The sequence below is a fragment of the Gopherus evgoodei genome, chromosome 12, assembly GCF_007399415.2.
Source record: "Gopherus evgoodei ecotype Sinaloan lineage chromosome 12, rGopEvg1_v1.p, whole genome shotgun sequence".
Classification (NCBI taxonomy): Eukaryota; Metazoa; Chordata; order Testudines; family Testudinidae; genus Gopherus; species Gopherus evgoodei.
The window spans coordinates 25,376,268-25,396,345 of NC_044333.1; the positions used below are offsets into that span (position 1 = coordinate 25,376,268).

At 38.7% G+C, this 20,078-nt stretch overlaps 1 protein-coding gene across 1 annotated transcript in view; it reads right to left on the bottom strand.

Moving 5' to 3' along the window:
- Window positions 1–20,078, bottom strand: part of LOC115660293 (transcription initiation factor TFIID subunit 4-like) — a 197,726-nt gene that overhangs the window by 77,842 nt on the left and 99,806 nt on the right. Inside the window, exon 13 of the mRNA XM_030581550.1 lies at window positions 15,480–15,536. Coding sequence (XP_030437410.1) covers window positions 15,480–15,536 — 57 coding nt within the window. The remainder of the gene's footprint in view (window positions 1–15,479; window positions 15,537–20,078) is intronic.

Below are 20,078 nucleotides of genomic sequence, written 5' to 3' on the forward strand. Positions count from 1 at the left end.
TGCACACCAATGTCACAAAAGTGTGCTGACTCAGAACTTCAGGCCTTCTTACAACAAAAGTTACCATATAGTCTGACAATTTAACCATAGCCCTAAAAACCAGCATCCAACATAAAATGACGAATGAAAGCACTAACTGGTGGGATGGCAGAAAATGTCTACATTACCTTCTCCTCCAGAAAAAAGGTTTCCAGAAGACACATCCTCCTACTGGGATAGCAGTAATATACTATTTAAAAATACATGCAGAAATGTGTTAAAATACCAATGTTGTTTGCAAGTCCTGTGGTACACCACTATTTTAAACAACGAAGTGGGTTCTCAGAAAACAAAAAACCTCTTCTGTATCAATTATGCTTCCAAACAACATCTTTTAAACCAGATTTGTAAAATTACCACCAAAAATTACACGTTTCAAGTTAGAGAATAAATAAAAATCTGAAATTACATAGTTTCCCATAAAATCTGTACTGGTCCCATCACTCTCACATTCATTTCATACATATTTCTTAACAAGCGAACATTTTCTATCTGTACTGTCTTCCTGAATACAATTAACACTTGATTTTTTATGCTCAGTTTAATTTCCCATTTTGTATCTTTGACACCTCCCTAAAGCCTACTTGACATCTCTGACATATTTGCCAGAGATTATGAGCACTTCTTGCAGGACGGATATTTCTTAATCTTATCTTTCGGGTAGTTAATAGATTTTCATGTGGTCTGACAGGTGAATACAACCTTTGGCCACATAGGGCGAAATACCCCTTTAAAGGTAATAATACTGATAGCATGTCAGAAATAAAGATTAAGAAGGCTCTTCAGAAATCTACATGTTGTGTTTCTAGTTTAAAGGCACAAAATGTTTTTGTTATGTACATACCGGTAATTACACTTACTTGTGAAACTAAATGTGCAGGGTAGTAAGGAATGGGATGGAGGAGTCACAATATGAATTGCAAGAAGATTTAAGAGTTTTGTTTAGATTTTTCCACTTATTCCTAACTGTGTAAACCCATACAGGGTAAGTGAGATAATATTTATTGGACCAACTTCTGTTAGTAATAGAGACAAGCTTTCAAGCTTACACAGAGCTTGTCAAAAGTTTCTCCCTCTCACCAACAGAAGTTGGTCCAATAAAATGTTTAACCTCACCCACCTTGTCTCTCTAATATCCTGGAACTGACATGGCTACAACAACACTGTATATAAGACCATACAGTCATTAACTATAGTTGCATTTATACACAAAATTTTGTAATGCTTTTCGGTTGCTTCTCTTCTCTCCCACATTATATTGAGAGATATTTTAAAGAATTAGCAACAGCTGAGTCAACAGAAGCTCATTGTCAGTTAAGAAACAGAACAAACATATAGCACCTTGTTCCAGTTTTTCCCTTCTATATCTCACATCATTCTGACTTCCCCACAGTCAAAACATGGAAGCTAACCACAAGCTTCAACAATATTCTTTCAAGACTAAATAGGAACAAGAAATCCTATGATTACTTACTGTTATTTAACTGCCTAATAATCCAAAGAAAATGAGTGACTTTCTGTCATACATCTAAATTTCACAGATATTCAAATCCACGTCTGGTGAACATACACTTAAGGGAAAACTGACCACGCTGTTTACATTAGAAATGGTAATAATGCAATTTATTTACTTTCAAAAAATAATATTACTAGAGGGAAAACAAGCACATTTTTATCAACAACACGCTGAGCAGTCTCTCATTATTCAATTAAGATGATGTGCCTATCAGTAGAGTGTTTAATGGAGAACACAAAATATTTGTAATACAAAGACTAAACTAAAAACAGCAAATGAAAGCAATACACCCTTAGTCTTCCCCAGACACATTAATGATCAACTGCCTGATTTGTATTTTAAGTATGATTAGAAAGCTATGCATGCATCTAAATACAGATATAAAAGTCTAGTGTTTTACAAATCACAGAAAACGATACTTCAACTCTTACCCTAATTACAACCTGTAATCTAACCAATAGTAGTTAATATTTTATTGGGTTAAACTGACTAATATTGATGATAATTAAGGCTATGAGTCAGTCACGGATTCCGTGATTTTACATGACCTCCGTGACTTCAGCCCTGGGCGGTGGGTCTCTGGCTTCCACGATTTATTGTTTATTGCCCACATCCTGGCCATGACTTTTACTAAAAATATCTGTGCCAAAACTAATGATAACAAAACTAACTTTTACCAATGTGTACAGGAATATATACCCCCCCCCCAAGTAATTATTAAAGGGCCAAATTCTGTTATGCAGGGTTTCCTGTTGCCACACGGGAAGTCTACTGTATACAGTTACAGAGACAGAGACAGACATACTGTATATCAAATCGCATAACTTCTCTGTACCTTATTTACTCATCTGTTAAATAAGAGAACATTCTACCGAAGTGCTGTGAAGATTAATTCATTAATGTTTCAGAAATCACTTTGAGATGCACAAGTTATGTTATAATCTCAAACAAAAAAAACACCCTACACCTGTTCTGACAGAATGAAGGTTGAAATTAAATTGCCCTTTGAACCACTAACAGATTGTAAAAAAAGTCTCAATGACTGATATAAATATTCAAACACCAAGCTTTACTCTGCCCCTGTATCCTTGTTCATCTTTCACCTGCTGGTTGGAGATGACTATACCATTTGCCACAGAAAACTTCAGTCTGCTCTACTAAGTATATAAACTGCCAAATAATGGCCATTATTTGTAGAATGTTAGAATAGACACCTGTGCTTCCAGTCTATTATTAGGTAAAGGGGGTTTCCACTATGTATCAGGAGTATCAGGGTGGACTGGGGATAGACTTTTCTATCTGGGCCCTGAACTAAAGAGACTGAAAATGTGTCAGCAGGAGGTGTGCAGCTGATTACTGTAGGCCAGCTGCCTGCTGCCCCTGAAATGTGCTGTACCCAGACTGAGGGGCAGAGGAACAGAAGATTTACTAAGGTGTCTCAGCCCTCTCAGGTTAATCCATGTGACTTTGAAAGCCTAAAGGGATTGGGGGCAGATGAAAGCTGGTTGCTGTATGCTGCCTGAAGCACAAAGAGGCTGCCAAACGGGGCTTACAAACATGCTAGCTCAGCGGCAGAATTAAAGCCCTCACATGGGTTTACTCTTGAGTCTGAGGGTATGTCTAGATCTACAATTTTGCAGCGCTGGTTGTTACAGCTGTATTAGTACAGCTGTATAGGGCCAGCGCTACAGAGTGGTCACACTTACAGCAACCAGCGCTGCAAGTGGTGTTAGATGTGGCCACACTGCAGCGCTGTTGGGCGGCTTCAAGGGGGGTTAGGGGAACGCGAGAGCAAACCGCGGGGAAGCAGGTCTCCTTCCCTGCGGTCCAAACACACCCCCCCCATGCAGGTCTCCTTCCCCGCGGTTTGTTCTCGCATTCCCCGAACCCCCGTGCAAGCAGGTCTCCTTCCCAGCGGTTTGCTCCGGTGTTCCCCGAACCCCCGTGCAAGCAGGTCTCCTTCCCAGCGGTTTGCTCCAGTGTTCCCCGAACCCCCCTGCAAGCAGGTCTCCTTCCCAGCGGTTTGCTCCGGTGTTTTTTGAACCCCCGTGCAAGCAGATCTCCTTCCCCGCGGTGTGCTGTCGCGTTCCCCGAACCCCCCTGCAAACTGCGGGGAAGGAGATCTGCTTGCACGGGGGTTAGGGGAACGCGAGAGCAAACGGCGAGGAAGGAGACCTGCTTCCCCGCGGTTTGCTCTCGCGTTCCCCGAACGCCCCTGAAAATCGCGGGGAAGGAGACCTGCTTGATTACCAGAGAGGCTTCCTCTGGTATGCTGGGATACCCGTTTATTCCACGGAGGTCAAGAAAAACGCTGGTGAGTGTTTACACCTGATGACCAGCGCTGGATCACCAGCGCTGGATCCTCTACACCCGAGTTTCAACGGGTGTACGGCCAGCGCTGCAAACAGAGAGTTGCAGCGCTGGTGATGCCCTGCAGATGTGTACATCTCCTAAGTTGCAGCGCTATAACTCCCTCACCAGTGCTGCAACTTTGTGGTGTAGACAAGGCCTTCGGCCAATGTGTATAGAACAGACGGGAAACAGGTGATTTGATCTAGAGGCTGAAGCACATCTTGAAAATATAAGTTTATACACAGTAGGGTAGGGGCCTGACTCCCAGACCAAAATAGCTGAAAATCATGCCCCTCTTGCAGCTACCTGTCCTGGGTTCTAGCAATAAGCTGCTGCTGCTGACAACTGCTCCCTTCCCATCTCAGGACACATGCTATCACATTCTAAAGTCTAACACACACACACCTTGCAAGATCAGTAGGGAAGAAAGTCTGCCATGGTGTCTGTGGAAAATAAAGGTTTATGATTTTCCATATTTTTGTCTTGAGCCAAATGGGAATCTTTTTATTTATTTTATCTCCCCATGGCATCAAGTAAGTTCATCTGTCAGTCTCTACTGTGGGGAGGAAGTGCAGTGCGGTGACGTGCCACTGCCTGTCTTTCCCAAGCAGCAGGCTGAAAATTCAACCTCAGCATGTTCCCTGCAGGGAGTGGTAGTGCAGATTAAGCCTCTGGAACAGAGGAAGCAGAGTAGCATGCACTCCCAAATGCCTCTGAGGGAACTTTCAGAGGAGCCTGCTGCTGCTAGGAAGATGCAACTCAAAAACTTAGTTTTGCAGATCAAGGAGCATGGAGGTGGGAGAATGCCATTTCCTCAGCTCTTCTCTGACCCCATTCACCTGAGTACCCAATAGGGTTACCACTCGTCTGATTTTTACCCAAACAGTCCGTTTTTTTGCTTCCATGTCCGGGTGTCATTTAGGGTTGCCAGGTGCCCAGTTTTCAGGGATCTGGCAACCCTAAATGGTGCCCAAACCAAAAGTCCAGTTACTGTGGAGCGGGGGGAGGTGCTGGACATTAACCCGCACCAGGCCCTGCTCAGTCGGGGCCGTCTCCTAGCTGCAGGCAGGCTCCTTGAGATGATCCCACAAGCAATGGGGAGTGGGCGGGAGGAGAGACAAGGAGTCTGCAATGGGGGTGGGGCCTTGCGAGTTCTATTACCAGCAATTAGAAAGGGGGTCAGCCCTAGTGCTCAAAAGTATCTGCAACCAACATTCCTCCCTCTCCACCCACACACTCCTCTCCAAGCACGTGTGGGGAGAAATAACTGGTGAGCTCTAAAGCTGAGGGGAGTACTGCTAGTTATTTCTTGTGATGCTGCTGAGGCTTAGTGCTGGGGTCTAGGGGGGGAAGAGGGGGCGTGCAGACTGTGCTATCATATGTTCCTCCTTCAACCGGGGAAGTCACATATTGGAATGGGATGCTTTTTTAACACACAAAAAATTATAGCGATAAACACACACAAGCCTAGGGCCCAAATTTACTAACTCAAATTTGAGTAGCCCTGTTGACTTTAATGGGACTATTTGCATGAGTAAGAGTTTGCAGGATTGAGCCCCCCATCAATCTGTGTGCAATGTGAAAGATATTTTCACAATGAAATGTCTAGAGGAATGTCTCTCTCTTTTTTTTAATGAAAGATTTGATAAAGCAGAGTTTGTAACAGCCACTGTTCTTGGGGACACCTTGAGAACAGCTCTGCTTAAAAACTTTACACTCTAGCTTGGTAAAAAGTCCTATGCGCTAGTTTTAATTGAAGATAAGTGGCTACAATAAATCAGTTTTTGAATTGTGAGTAGACAAAAAGTGATAATAATTGTCCAGAAGTGAAAAACTATTTTTTCAAAGATATATTACTCAAAACTTCAATCTTCCCAACTAAGAGACAAACATGGAAACTTTTATGCAGAATGGAAGTTTAATAACTTTAAGACATACTCTTCTCCTTTTGTGTTCCATAATTATTCAGTATTAAAAGTCACTTTTTCTGCAAAGTTTTTCAAAACTAATCTACCATGGGAACATACGTAATTTATATCTAGTCTGCAAATAACCTGTTAACATTCCACTTTCTGCAGAGAACTGTGCTCCCCCTAAAAGGTACACGTTTCCTTTTATTTAACATTGTTTTCCTGACCCACTTCTCACATACATAATGCTGAGCCCCTGCACATGCATTTGCTGTATCAGAGCCACAGTACTCAATATGAGTGGCCCCTTGTGCCTTTGTGGAGCCCTACTGATTTCATGCCTATTCACCTGTACAGGAAGAGTTGGAGGATCACAGCCTTAGGTTGTACACCTGCTGTGGTGGAGACTTCATAATTGCCTATAAAGCACAAGCTAACTGATGAGAGTAAGAAACTAACTGATGAGAGTAAGAAAGAAATTTTTCTTGTGGGCAGGTTATTCCATAATTATCAATTACAGGTGTGTTTGCGTGTATGTGTGTATGTGTGTCTGTGTGTTTTGGTATTGAATACTATCAGGAACAGGACACTAACTAGATGGGCTACCACTACAAAACAATATAATAATTCCTTTGTATTTTGGTGGTATACAAATGATTATCAAAAGAAATGTAAGCATAATTTATCAGACATATAATGTATGGTATTTAGATTCTTTTAGCTTTTGCTGTATCGATCATTGGACAGTAAAATACTTCAGTTCATCATATTTTTATTAGACATGAATGTTTGTGCAACTATTTAAAGTACGGTACATGTGACCACATACTAAATTAAAATGAATGATTATATTAGACTTTTAAAAAATTATTCCTTACAAAACTATGTTTGCAGTAACTGAATTTTGTATTTTATATACAACATTTCTACTTAGCTTAAGAGTTTCCAGTTTTCCACAGGGACACCTATCACCTATGACCGTTCTTGGATAAACATAATTGCCAATATCATAGAAATGTAGGGCTGGAAGGGACCTCGAGAAGTCAAGTTCATCTCCCTGTGCTTAAACTTATACCATCCCTGACAGGCACTTGTCCAACCTGTTCTTAAAAACCTCCAATCATGGGGATTTGACAATCTCCTTTGGAAGCCTATCAATTATTACAAGGAACTCAAAATGATTTATTAATATGGCTATTGTCTTTGTATTTTGGAGCTTTAAATAGCATGTATATATCTAAGAAGCCTGACACCATATGATAATCACTGATAGAATCTAATTAGTCCGGGGGGGCGGGGTAGGGGAATAGAGCCCAGGCCTCCTGTTCTCCATCCACTGGATAACACTGCTATAAGCACAATAAAATGTTGATATTAAATATACATCACAGGACTGAGTGCTCAAATACCTGGGATTGTGTCTACATTTTTTTAGGTACTGGTCTAGCTACAGTTTTGTAACGAGGGAAAAATCACAACACAAACAAATGAACAATAAGGGTCTGTCCTTCAAATATGCACAGTAAAAAAATCAAGTTTAATTGCTAATAATGCTTTTTGAGACTGTAATTTTAAAACTTTGCATTAATCTTAAGAATTAATCCTTAAAGTTTAAATAACAGGAAAACTGACTAGGGCAAAACATGTATACATAAGGATACTAATTTTCACTTATATTGTTCCAGCTATTATCCTGGTAATTGAAATAAACTATTGATTTATAAATAAATGTATTCATAGCAAAAATATGGATAATCAAATTTGATGTGACTTTCTGTGTAAACATTTTTAATTCTTCAACCATACAGATTTAAAAAAAAACATAATTAGTATTTACTGACTGGAAATATCTGTCTTAACTGACATTGCTGTCTCAATCTTTTGTAAACGTAATATTTCCTGAGTTGGAAAACCATGCGAGACTGATACCACCAAAACAAGACATTCTAAGTGTCAGCACCAATTGACACAACATGATATTCTCATCACATTTAGTTAACAATGGCATTTGAGGCCAGTGATGGTGTTAATTAAAATGTGAAGCATTTATGGTTTCTATATTATAGTTTAAATCCACGTATGTAAACAAGAGAAACTTTTTTTAAGATCTCTATTCTAAAGGGATACCAAATCCCAAAACATACAGTTTGTTCACTAAGAAAGATCAAACACTGGTTTGTACCAATACAGATAATTAGAAGTAAAATTAACATCTAAAACATAAACTACAATAGAACTACTATCATTGTCTCACAAAAACCGAGCATTTATGAGATAGAATAAATTGTTTCACTCTGCACAAAGATCTATGTGCACAACACATGGGTATAATATAGGGTTTGATATACCAGATCATACCATTAAGCTCATCAAGACCAGTATCCTGTCTGTTGCAGTGATCAACACTGGATGATTCTTAGGAAGACAAAAACTCACCTCCAACTATGGATCACCTCCATTGTTTTCTCTGGGGAGAAGACTGGATGTAGTTTAGATTTTTTCTGGACTGAAAGGGGCAATCCTCAGCTTGGGACAACTTTGGGGTACAGGGAAGGCAAAAAAACTCTCTCTTTATGCTTGCCCCCAATTAATCCACTTCTTGTCTAAATCCGTCTTTCCTGCTTCACGAAGAAAGAGATTAAGACCTTCATTCTGATCCTTGGCATTTTGCCTTCTATTGTCCAATCTCGCATTCCTGAAGAGGAACTACAATGTCATGCTTTACCTTCCAACCAAGCAGTTCTTTTATTTTACAACATTGCCCTTGCAAAAGATGCTATGAAGTGTCTGGTCCCTGATATCACAAACATGTATGTGTGTGAACAGCTCTGTGGAATTCAGTAAGAGACACTCTTGCCTAAAGTCACACACAAACATAAATGTTTGTAGGATCGGGGTCTAGACTGTATTTTAGCCTTGGAAATTTAGCAGAATGTGATAATTCTCCAGATCTTTAGTTTAAAAAATATCTATGGAGAATATTTATTTGTTAAAGATATTAGTATTTGTATTTCAGCAGCACCTAGAGGTTCCAGTTGAGGATCAGATCTTCATTATGCTAGACTATGTATGCACACATAATGATATATTGCCTTGCCCCCCAAAACTGACAATCAAAGTAATGGATTTGGTACCATACTGCATGTCTGATGTTGTCCTCCTTCAAAAGAACAAAAATATTGTAAAAATAGTTCCAATTAGTATGCTTGATAATGCAGCAGTATTTTCATGAGAGTATCTTGTTTGACATAGCCAGAATCATTTCTTTCTGAGTAGTAAGTTTGCACAAATGGAAGTCACGAGAACTTTAACTGTAGGAAAGCCACTTACCCCAAATCTTGGCTGTCTGATATATACCTTTGTCTTAATACAACTTTTTTCTATCATTTTGATAAACAGGAGGAATGACTAAAAATCAGTTCAACTGGCAACTGCCCAACATAACAGAAAAATTAATAGGCCAAATTCAGACCTGTGGTGTTTTCTATAGTCCTTGTCCACACTGGAAAAGTTTATCAGTATTTTTCTGCACTAGGTAGCACCACCAGGTGACAAACAATGGAAGCTATAATATATACAGAAAGTTTTTGTCTGGTTTGGTGTTTTTTTGTTTTTATTTGTTTGTTTTTTGTTCTTTTGTTGTTGTTGTTGTTTTTTACCACCGTGTTGTTAACATTGTTCACCTGGTAATAAAAATGCCTGCACCCCATCTATACAACAGCTTCAGTACTGACAGAACTGGTACAGAAAAACATTTACAGACTCTTCCAGTTTAGATGCACGTGTATTGGTCAAATAGAGCATTAAATCAATCACTATTCCAAGATCAAATTCCTAAGATTCTCCTTCTTTCTTTAAATCTTCTAACTCTCAGATGATTTAGGGAGCTAAATGGAGATTTAATTTAAACTTATTTTCTATTCAGGAGCTCAATTCCTGGACAGAAAATAATTTGTTATAGAAGTCCTTTAAGAAAGAATATTGTTTCTTACCAAACTCCTTATGCTTTTGGTTTTCAGCAAAACCTGAATATAGGTTAATTGCAGTAAATCTGAATCTATTTACAAGCAAATACCACTACTACAGAATTATTGAGGTATTATCAACACAATGTTAAGAAATTATATATTGCAGAATTGTTTTTATCCCTCAATAGTTAAATATCCTGAGCTGAATCAGAATTACAATATTTAGCTCAGAAGCAACTTTTCTTTTTAGTATAGGAACAAGAATGGTTTAATATTTCCATGTCAGTGCTCCAACAGTCTACCTAACTTTTTTAGGTCCACCAATGTAATATACGCCATCATATGCCAGCAATGCCCCTCTGCTATGTACATCGGCCAAACTGGACAGTCTCTACGGAAAAGGCTAAATGGACACAAATCAGATATTAGGAATGGCAATATACAAAAACCTGTAGGAGAACACTTCAACCTCCCTGGCCACACTATAGCAGACCTTAAGTTGGCCATCCTGCAGCAAAAAAACTTCCGGACCAGACTTCAAAGAGAAACTGCTGAGCTTCAGTTCATCTGCAAATTTGACACCATCAGCTCAGGATTAAACAAGGACTGTGAATGGCTTGCCAATTACAGAACCAGTTTCTCCTCCTTTGGTTTTCACACCTCAACTGCTAGAACAGGGCCTCATCCTCCCTGATTGAACTACCTCATTATCTCTAGCTTGCCTGCATATATATACCTGCCCCTGGAAATTTCCACCACATGCATCTGAGGAAGTGGGTATTCACCCACGAAAGCTCATGCTCCAAAATGTCTGTTAGTCTATAAGGTGCCACAGGATTCCTTGCTGCGGAGAGGAAAGATCCTGGATTCTCTAGAGGACTCTAGCCTATGCACAAAGAATGACCGAGTGGTGAAGAAACTGAGGCAAGGAAATTGTGTTTTGCAGTTGACTTTCCATTCTTTCAACTCTCTAGGTCTGTGTATCCTTATGTTAAGTAAAGAGTAATTTATTTTAAACTGCTGTGCAAAGTCTATCTGTGTGTGCTTGTCATAAGCCCTTCAAAAGGTGAACTATAAACCCAGAGCACCCATATGGCGAGAGTTATGGGAAAGGGTGTGCTTAAGTTATGGGGCAAACTGAGGGATCAGCACTGATCCTGGGGGTGCAGGGCAAATGGCCCATGTAGTTCAATTTCCATTGCCCCATCCTCAGTTAACGCCCTGGAAGAGCTTTCTCGTTTCAGATGTGTTGTTACTACTGTGCAAATATTAAAAAGGTGGGCTGTTGGCACAGATAAAGATAATATCCCTGGAGTGCACTCAAAGTGAAATTCTGTCCCCACTGAAATCAATGGGAGTTTTGCCACTGACTTCCATGGGGCCAAGATTTCACACCCATGGTGTACAGTGCATCTGAGACCAAATTCTACATAGGGGTTATTTAAACTGATCTGGGCCCTGGATGCATGCCCTACTATCCTGTGTTCATAGTGTCTACTTTAAGTTTTTATTACTATGTAATGTCCTTCATTAGAGATGATACAAATATTTTAACTTAGTTAATGTATTGGGATGAACAAATTCAGCTACTTCACTTTCAGCCTAAATAAGAATTTCAGTTAATGGACACCAAATATATAGCAAGTTATCCATAACAGAAAGGATGCTCAGGATCTCACCTCCTCTGTCTTTCTTTGAAACCATTTATATTATTAATTACTAAGTGTTGATTCAATTATTCCTAATCTTTCTCTAATCTTGCTACCACTTATATAGTCTGTTTTATGTCCTATTTAATGAACCCTTTTTATGAACGTTAGAGAACTCATTTCTCTAATACATATTTGTAGTTGACTTTCCATTCTTTCAACTGACTGAACAATTGCCATCATATTTTTTAAAATTTGATTTTGAAAGGTTTAACAATGTAATAAAAAGTAAATGTTGTCCACAAATATTGCTATTCCTTGCACAGGTTCAACTGACAATCACACTGGATCTTTCTTATTCCAGAACGTAGCCTAGGTTTAAATACTCATGTAGCTCAGAATACAAGTGAAGAGGAGCATTTTTCTTGTAATAAACTAGCTTAAAGATAATGTTGCATCACTTTGTTAAATAGTTTTAACATTAAAATACACTTAGTGGTCACTGTCTTGTCCTTGTCAACAAGGAGAGTTGCACCAGTTTAATGAAGGCATGAATGTTAATTAAAAATTAAACAAGTGTAAACCCCTGCTTGAACACTTATTTTGATTTAGTTTAAATCAATTTGGAACAGGCTTAAACTAAACCTTAATAGATGACACAAACAAAAATAAGAGTGACCACACAGGAGTTTGCATCAGTATGACTAAAACAGTGCAAGTCTATGTATAGAGAAAGCCCCCATTGTCATAGACAGAGTTTATGGTAGGACTATGTACAATGAGGTTAGTTATGATGTTTAATAAGTTTTTTTAACGAAATTTAAAACTGGTTTGGGCTAATTTGGTTCAAAGAAGATGTGACTGTCCAGAGGTCCTGAGCATAAAAGAGTACCCGTTGCTTTATTTATTTTTTCTTTCCTTTATCTCTTACTATTATAATTTTTCCTATATTTTGATATCTTTCTTCTAAACTCTAAAACTAGGTATTTCATCCTTTAGATTTGTCTTCCCCATAAACCATTGCTAAGCCAATCCTTTCAGATGTCACCTTTCTCCCCTTACATACTTCCCTCTCATTTCCCCCATTGGTCCCATTCTCTGCACATCACTGTCTTTATTTCTAGTGCCCACACCTTGGACTTCTCTTTGCTTCTAAAGTCTCCACCCACTTTGACTCTGAGTTTACCTGAGATGGATCCAAAGCACAGTCCTGATCACCTTACAAATGAGGATGAAGAGATAATGTAAAAATGTTTGGGTGGGTAATAAAATGAATATGCTGGTGTCACCCTTCAAATACAGGTATATCAACAGCCCTGAAACATTATAGATTTATAGAGCCTGTAAAGCCTTCCAGATAATGGTAAAATTCTCAAATCTTTATCAAAAGAAGAGCAAATTTATGACTTACAAGCATAAAACATCAATGATGCTTCACAAACGCCAATACTATCCAGAAAATAAGACTAAGCTCCAAAGTGCTGTGCATAAAATAGGAGACTTGGGGGTTCTCAGCATACCTGACTAAATAATAGTGTCTAACCACCAGCCAGAAGGGCAAATGTGCAACAAGTGTCTTCAAAATCCAACATTCAAGTCATTTATATTGATTTCAATTCAGCTAATCTTCATAAAGTTCCCTTTAATATCACCTTCATCAGTTCACAAAATCTGGAGAGAGACCCAAATCTCCTCTTGAATATAGATTATCTGCACATTTAAAAGTAGCAGAGAAGTTATAAAACTGAGATTTTTTTTGAAAAGTTAATTCAAGGTCTTTAACTTCAGATAATATAATGCCCCAACTACCATCTGGCTAGTATATCATCTTCTGTATTACAAAGTCAGTCATTTTGTCTCAGTAGTACCAATGCAACTGACAGTGTCAGTATTCATTCAGTAACTGATCCAACTAAACTATATGTAAAAAAAAGCTCAACTAAAACACGTCACTCCTACTTACCTTTTGTACTCTCCACCCATTTCGGGGACATTCATTGCAAAATATATGTTAAATATATTTAAATATTTGTAGGTGAAAAGACGCTCAGTAAACTGAAGGAAAAAAACAATTACTGAAAAATGAGTCTTATCTTATAGTCATATGGTTTTAAATATGTAGAATGAAATTCAACTTCAGACAGAGGCAGGGAGCCAGCAAATTATGCACTTTCATTAGAAGGGTGGGAAACAGGGCAGGGCTATTGTACAAAAGAACAGGGTGCAGCATTTTGAAACAGAAAACCCGGTATTCATTCTACATTTGTTCATTCCAACAAGTTACCATATTCAGGAACAATTACTACTTTATAGTCACACAGCAGTTTGATCTCAGCATTACTAAATAGATTACCACCAAAATACTTGCTAACTCAATAATTAAGCAAGATTATTATTTTTACACATTTTCTTCTATTCACAAGTCTGTACAGCATCACTCCCCCTAGTGGATCAAGAAATGCAATGTATATCAAAATTACTTTGAATTTCTCACAGTAAGAAGAAGAGATGCTCATTGCAGTTGCTCAGAGCAAAAGCAACCAAATCTACTAGACAGTAAGTCTTTCAGCACAGCAAAAAAGAATTCATCTTATTTTAGTCTGATTACTTGCTAAAACATGCATTTTTACTAAAAGAGACCATCATTTTTCCTTCCCCTGCCTACCAAGTAGCTAATAAGAAGAGCACTCAATGAGAGACTATGGCACCATACTGCCAACGAATGGCAAATATTTCTAGGATAGTTTACTTACAACAACAAAATAATAAAAAATAATTAAATCTACAAACTAGCTTAGCTTTGCAGGCAGTATAAACTACAAATGTCTGAACAGTGCCTCATTCTCGCTTTCAACAGTAGAATAGCTTTTGTGGTAATCTTAACAGCCAGTTTTGCTACATTTCATTAACTTCAATTATTTTTATATATTTTCAAAACTGACTTTCTTTTTGTATCTGTGCCTTAGTATCTTTGTCGGTAGCTGGTATGACAATTCCAGGGCTTTTCCAGGAAAGCAGTTGATTAGTAAAATTTTCAAAATATTTTCAAAATCCTTAGTCAAGAAAAGCAGCTACCCATGGCAAAAAGTTTAAATGAACTCTTTTTGACATTTCTTCTTCATTACATATTTCACATCTATTCACAGTAATTCACGTCATGGAAGAAATTTATATATATTTCATTTATGTACTTCAAAAAAGAGCAGCTTTTTTGCTTCTCACTGTATATACATGAAATCTGTATAGCTATGAGAATTATAAAACACTGACCACACAGAGTAAATATAAAACAGGGAAATAGGTAAAATATTTGTCAAACAAATATCTCTGTATATATTATCTCCCAATGGATGTCATTAATTCAATTAATGGAATTTAACTTCAGCTAACAGGGATCGGGTTTTCTGGGTATCCTGCTGCTATTGTTTTTTTAAAATAACAATTGCATATAACGTAGATATTTTATATCTTTCTAAATAAAGTTATGACTTGATCCTTTTAAGTAAGCAAGAGGCAGGCTCCTTAATTCAGTGTGAATAAAGCATGCTCAGCACCTCACAGAATTGGACCTTCAACTATAATATCAAAACTTCAAATGCAGTTAATTTGATGATTTTTAGACTACAGGAACTAAGAATGATGACTGAATAAAACATCAAGTTTAAAAACATTAATTGTTACAAAAACAAAAACTAGTAACTAAAGTAACACATTTCCAGGAAGTGACATTTTACAGAAAGACAAAAGCATACATTTTCCACCAAACTCTAATGCCGCTGTCATCATCAACAACCCAACAAAAGCTACAGCTACCTAAAATGGAAATGAAAATGTAATGTATGGAAATATTCTCTTATAAAATCTCCTTAGGCTTCATATGTATTAATGTATTAGTTTGCAAACATTAAGATCAAAGGCAAAGCAACAAATACATCTTAAAAGTTTTAGTCAGATTTTTATTAACGATATACAAGTAGCAAGGCATAAAAAATTAATATGTTCAAGCCTTGAAATGTCTAGTGTAATGATCTCTAGCTCTGCTTACCTCCTTTGCTTTTTGTTTCAGCCTAGCTTGCTCTGGGTCTTCTTGCCTTGAGCGACTCTACATGTTTAAAAAAAAATGGGAAAAAAAGGTTAACAGATGGTTTAAGAACCCCTCATCTGTTGCAGTAAGTTAAAAAATAGCAAAGAAAAGGGAACAGGATACAAGGTGTCAAAGATGGGATGCTTAAAGTCATAGAAGTGCTATTTCAAGCCTGTAGGCCTCACCCAATACACTGTTAAATATTCAGTTGTAAATAAAATCTACACTGTAAGTTTAAAGAAAAAACCCAATCTACTTCTGTTATTACCAATTCTCAAGTTTCAAGAGAAGTTTAGATTCTGGCTATTTAATACATACACATGCATTTTCTATGAAACAGTTATGTTCTAACTCAGAAAAGAAAAACACCTGATAGAAGCATCATTCAAATATGTTACATTATCTTATATCATTTGATTTAAAATCCTTCACAATCAAATAATTATACTCAAATATTTCATTAACAGAAACATATTCTAAGGTTAAAACTGGTATCGATACAGAATGAATACATCTATTAGAAAGTCCTAGTCTCAGCCACCATCAAACTAGCTCAATTAAAAATGTGAGCATTCTGTAGAAGCATAGTGTTTACAGCATAAAAACACATATTTAATGCTCAGCCAAGACATGACTCCTTACTATTAATTGTCATTCTACGAACTACCAGTGAGACTCTCCTAAAAACAATCCTTACAAAATATTTTCCCTTCAGAAATAGAAATAAGTAGCTTTCGGATGCAGAAAGAATAAAGCTATATGATTATATATATGTGTGATCCTTAGAGTATCTCTCTATAGGTATTTATATATTTGTACGTAAATACTAATAACTAATTATTGCCTGAATATTTTACGACAATTACGTCACAAATTTAAACCAATATGCAGACACTAAATATGTATTAAAGGTCAAGAGTAATGAGAAATTCCTGAAATCAGATTCATGGAATTCAGTTATCACTCAAACAAAACAAAACAAATTTAGCAGCAGATTAGAAATGTATTATTGTAGTTTTTCAATTTATTATATGATTGGCTAAAATTCAGATAGTTATGTATCAAAACCATATCTAGTCATAGTTAAAAAACCTGTGGTTCCCATATGAACAATAATTCTTGTTTGACACATGAAAAACGTAATTATTTATTATTTGTATATTTCTTTGCATATTAAGTTTCCTGTTATGTCATTTACACAAATACTAATGGAACAGTAGTTCTATCCTTTTTCTTTCCTCCACCTTTCCAACTTGGAGAAAGATCTGAGGCTTCGGAAAAGAAAGAGTGAATAATTTGCAATCACATAGATGCTGCTTTTTGTGTGTGAAACATCTTATACTGTGCTCTCGTTAAAAATGTAGGAAGTTAAAAGTCCATGAAGAAAAAGCAAATGGAAAGCACAAATTAGGAATGGGAAGAGGCCAGCTCCTAGCATGGCAGACATAGCTGTATGGGTTCTGACTATCTTATAGCAGATATTCTCTAATGTCCTGGGACAAACACAGTTACAACACTGAATTTTGGCAGATAAAGGAAAACTCATTCTGAACTTAGTGTACTGTTTTTTAACTGGGATTATTTTTCCAACTGGTACTGCATGTAGATTAAAACTATGATGCCAAAAAAAAAAACAAAAAAACAAACAAAAAAAAGGAACAAACTGGAAGAAAAGCTTTTTCAAGATTTGTCTGACACTGTCATCACACATGCTAGCTTCATCTTCCAATAGCACCTAGCAGTGATTTTGTGGCTGCTGGCATAGTTAAGGACGGCTTAGCTAGAGAGCTTCTGGAGAACAGGTAATGAGAAGCATATAAATCTCTAATGGCTACAAAGTTAAATCAGACAAGATAAAACTTTAAGATGACGTACAGAAGGGGACTTGAAGCTACAGTGATCAGGCAAATGCAAAAGCTCACAACAGGTAAATCAATCTAATCAATTGTTAAAGTAGAAGGATGGGAATAAGGAGATCCGGGTTCTATTTTCAGATCTGAGAGATCTGTGAACCGATGCAGTAAAGCAACTAAGAACTTACTTAAATCCGTTCCTACTCAGCAAAGAATTTAAACATATATTTATTTGTCATTCAGTAGGGTGTAAATCTATGCTTTGCAGAAAAGGGATGGACTTAAGCACATACTCAATGGCTTAGCTGAACAGGCCTTGCTTTATCACCTAGTACAACTCATTTAACCCATTTGTGACTCAGTATCTCCATGTGTAATATGAAGAACTGGTACTGAGGAAGACAGTTTGGACCTCGTTTGAGCAGAATTTCTCTAGAAGTCCTTTGTCTATCCAAAAGCCAGGCTCTCAGATGCTGTGTTGGGGTGGTTGACCCTGCCCCCTTCAGTGACAGTTAGGTTTTGAGGTTTCTGTAAGTGAATGCATGGCTGAGAGGCCACCTGGAGAGCCATCATGAACTAGAACCATTTTGGCCATCAAGGAGCTATTAAGATTACTGTCACCTTGTCCACTTTGATTTTCATGGAGACATGTGGTAGGAGGGGGATGGGAGGAAAGGCCTACATCAGTGAGTCTGACCATTGCACTAGGAAGCCATATCCTCTGGAACTGTGCCCCGGTGCATTACAAGATCAGTAAGCAGGGAATTTCTTGTTTGCCTGCAAGGGGGGAAGGGGCCCAATTTGGGAATACCCAATGAGGAAATAACTGTTGGGCCACAGATGAAATGAGCATCCATTTGTGGTCCTCATGCAAATGCCAACTGCTACGAAATTCATTGTCTTGGTAGGTATATTGCAGAGACGGTGATCTGATATTAGATGCACCAGTTCCATAGCTAAACTGCTGCGTGGAGAGTGGTGTGCACCTTGCTTCCCCCTACTTGTTTATATAATATACGATGGTCATATTGTCTGACCTGATTTGGACATGAGTGAATCAGATTAAAGGTAGGATTTCCTTGCATGCTCTATACAAGGTCACAGAGACTGATGTGTTGTGGAGTCCAGGAACCTTGAGACACGTGGTCATCCAAGTGCTTTCCCCAGACAAGAGGAGACATGTCTGTGACAAGCATTCTTGTGGATGGGGTGGGAGTAAAAGGAACCCCCACACAAACATTGTCAGTCTTTTCCCAGCAGGTAAGAGATGCTGGGAGGAAGTGAGACTCTTGTCAGAAAAGACGACCCTGTTCAGGGCACAGACATTTCTCAGCCAGGGACCAGGGGCTGCACAGATGAAGTCTGGTGAGTGGGGGTGTCTCACAGATGCTCATGATGCTGTGTGGCTGAGGGAGGACCAAGCAGGCCTAGACTGTTGTTTGAGAACAAAGTTGAATTTGGATACCGAGGTCCTTTACTGCTAGGAATCTGTCCTGTGGTAATTAGGCCCTGGCCGCCCCGGGTCCAGGACTGCTCCTAAAAATTCCATAGTCATCGTAGGTTTGAACTGAACTTTCCTGGGTTTACTTGAAGATCCTGGGAGTGGCAAAGGGCAAATAGGACAGTGAGAGCTACTTGCACTTCTCAATATGATCAACCCTTGAAAAGCCAGTTGTCCAGGTATAGAAATATATGGTAGCTGTGACAGCACAGATGTGCTGCTACCACAGCCATGACCTTTGGAGTTGTAGAAAGGCCCAAGGGGAGAACCTTGTATTGAGCCCATTGTAAAACACAGGAATTCCTTGTATGCTGGGATATCTACATGAAAACAAATGTCTTTCAAATCAAGCGCCACAAACCGTCGACGACATTCAGGGAGAGGATTATAGTGGTTAAGGTAATCACCTGAATCTTGAATGGCAGATGAAGACATTCAACTACCTGAGATCTAAGATGGATCTCCAGCCCCTCGGGCTTTTCAAGGACTAAGAACTATTTGCAGTAAAAGCTCTCCTTTCCCCTTGTGTTGAGGAGGTACTGGCTCTATTACCCCAGTTGCATCAGAGAATCTGCCTCCTGTTTGAAAATTATCTTGGGAGAAAGGTCCCTGAAAAGGTATGGGGAAGGGACTTTGGGGGAAGGGATAGATAGGAGCTCATCTGTAAATAGGCAGTTGATATGATGTCCAAGACCCATTTGTCCAAAATGTTGCCACCTGAGAAAGAAATGGACCAGGCAACCACTAACAGGGGTGAGTGAAGGAGACATCCCATCAAAATGCTGTCTTTGTGGATGGCTTGGTCTAGGGAGGGAATGGTTAGAGCCTTGCAAATCCATGGATATCCGTTTCATATCCATGGATGCGGATGCTGATATCTGCGCATCATTTTTGCGGGTAGTGGACTGGATGCAGTGGACTGGACTGCGCAGAGCTCTACTCACCACTGGCAGTGCCTGGGGGGAGGCGCAGCACACTCAGGGCCGGCAGCCAGCAGCTGAGTGGCAGTCTGGAGTCGGGGCTGTCCAGCACCCGCTTGCTGTGCCACTTCCTGTCCAGCAGCTTGGGCCCCTCAGGCAGCACCAGAGTCCCCACCACGGCCCCTCCCTCTCTCATCGCTAGCTGTTGTGGACAGTTTGCTGCTGAGGATATGAATACAGGGAAAAGACGGCTAGCTGATCGCAGCTCGGATCGGGGGTTGATCCT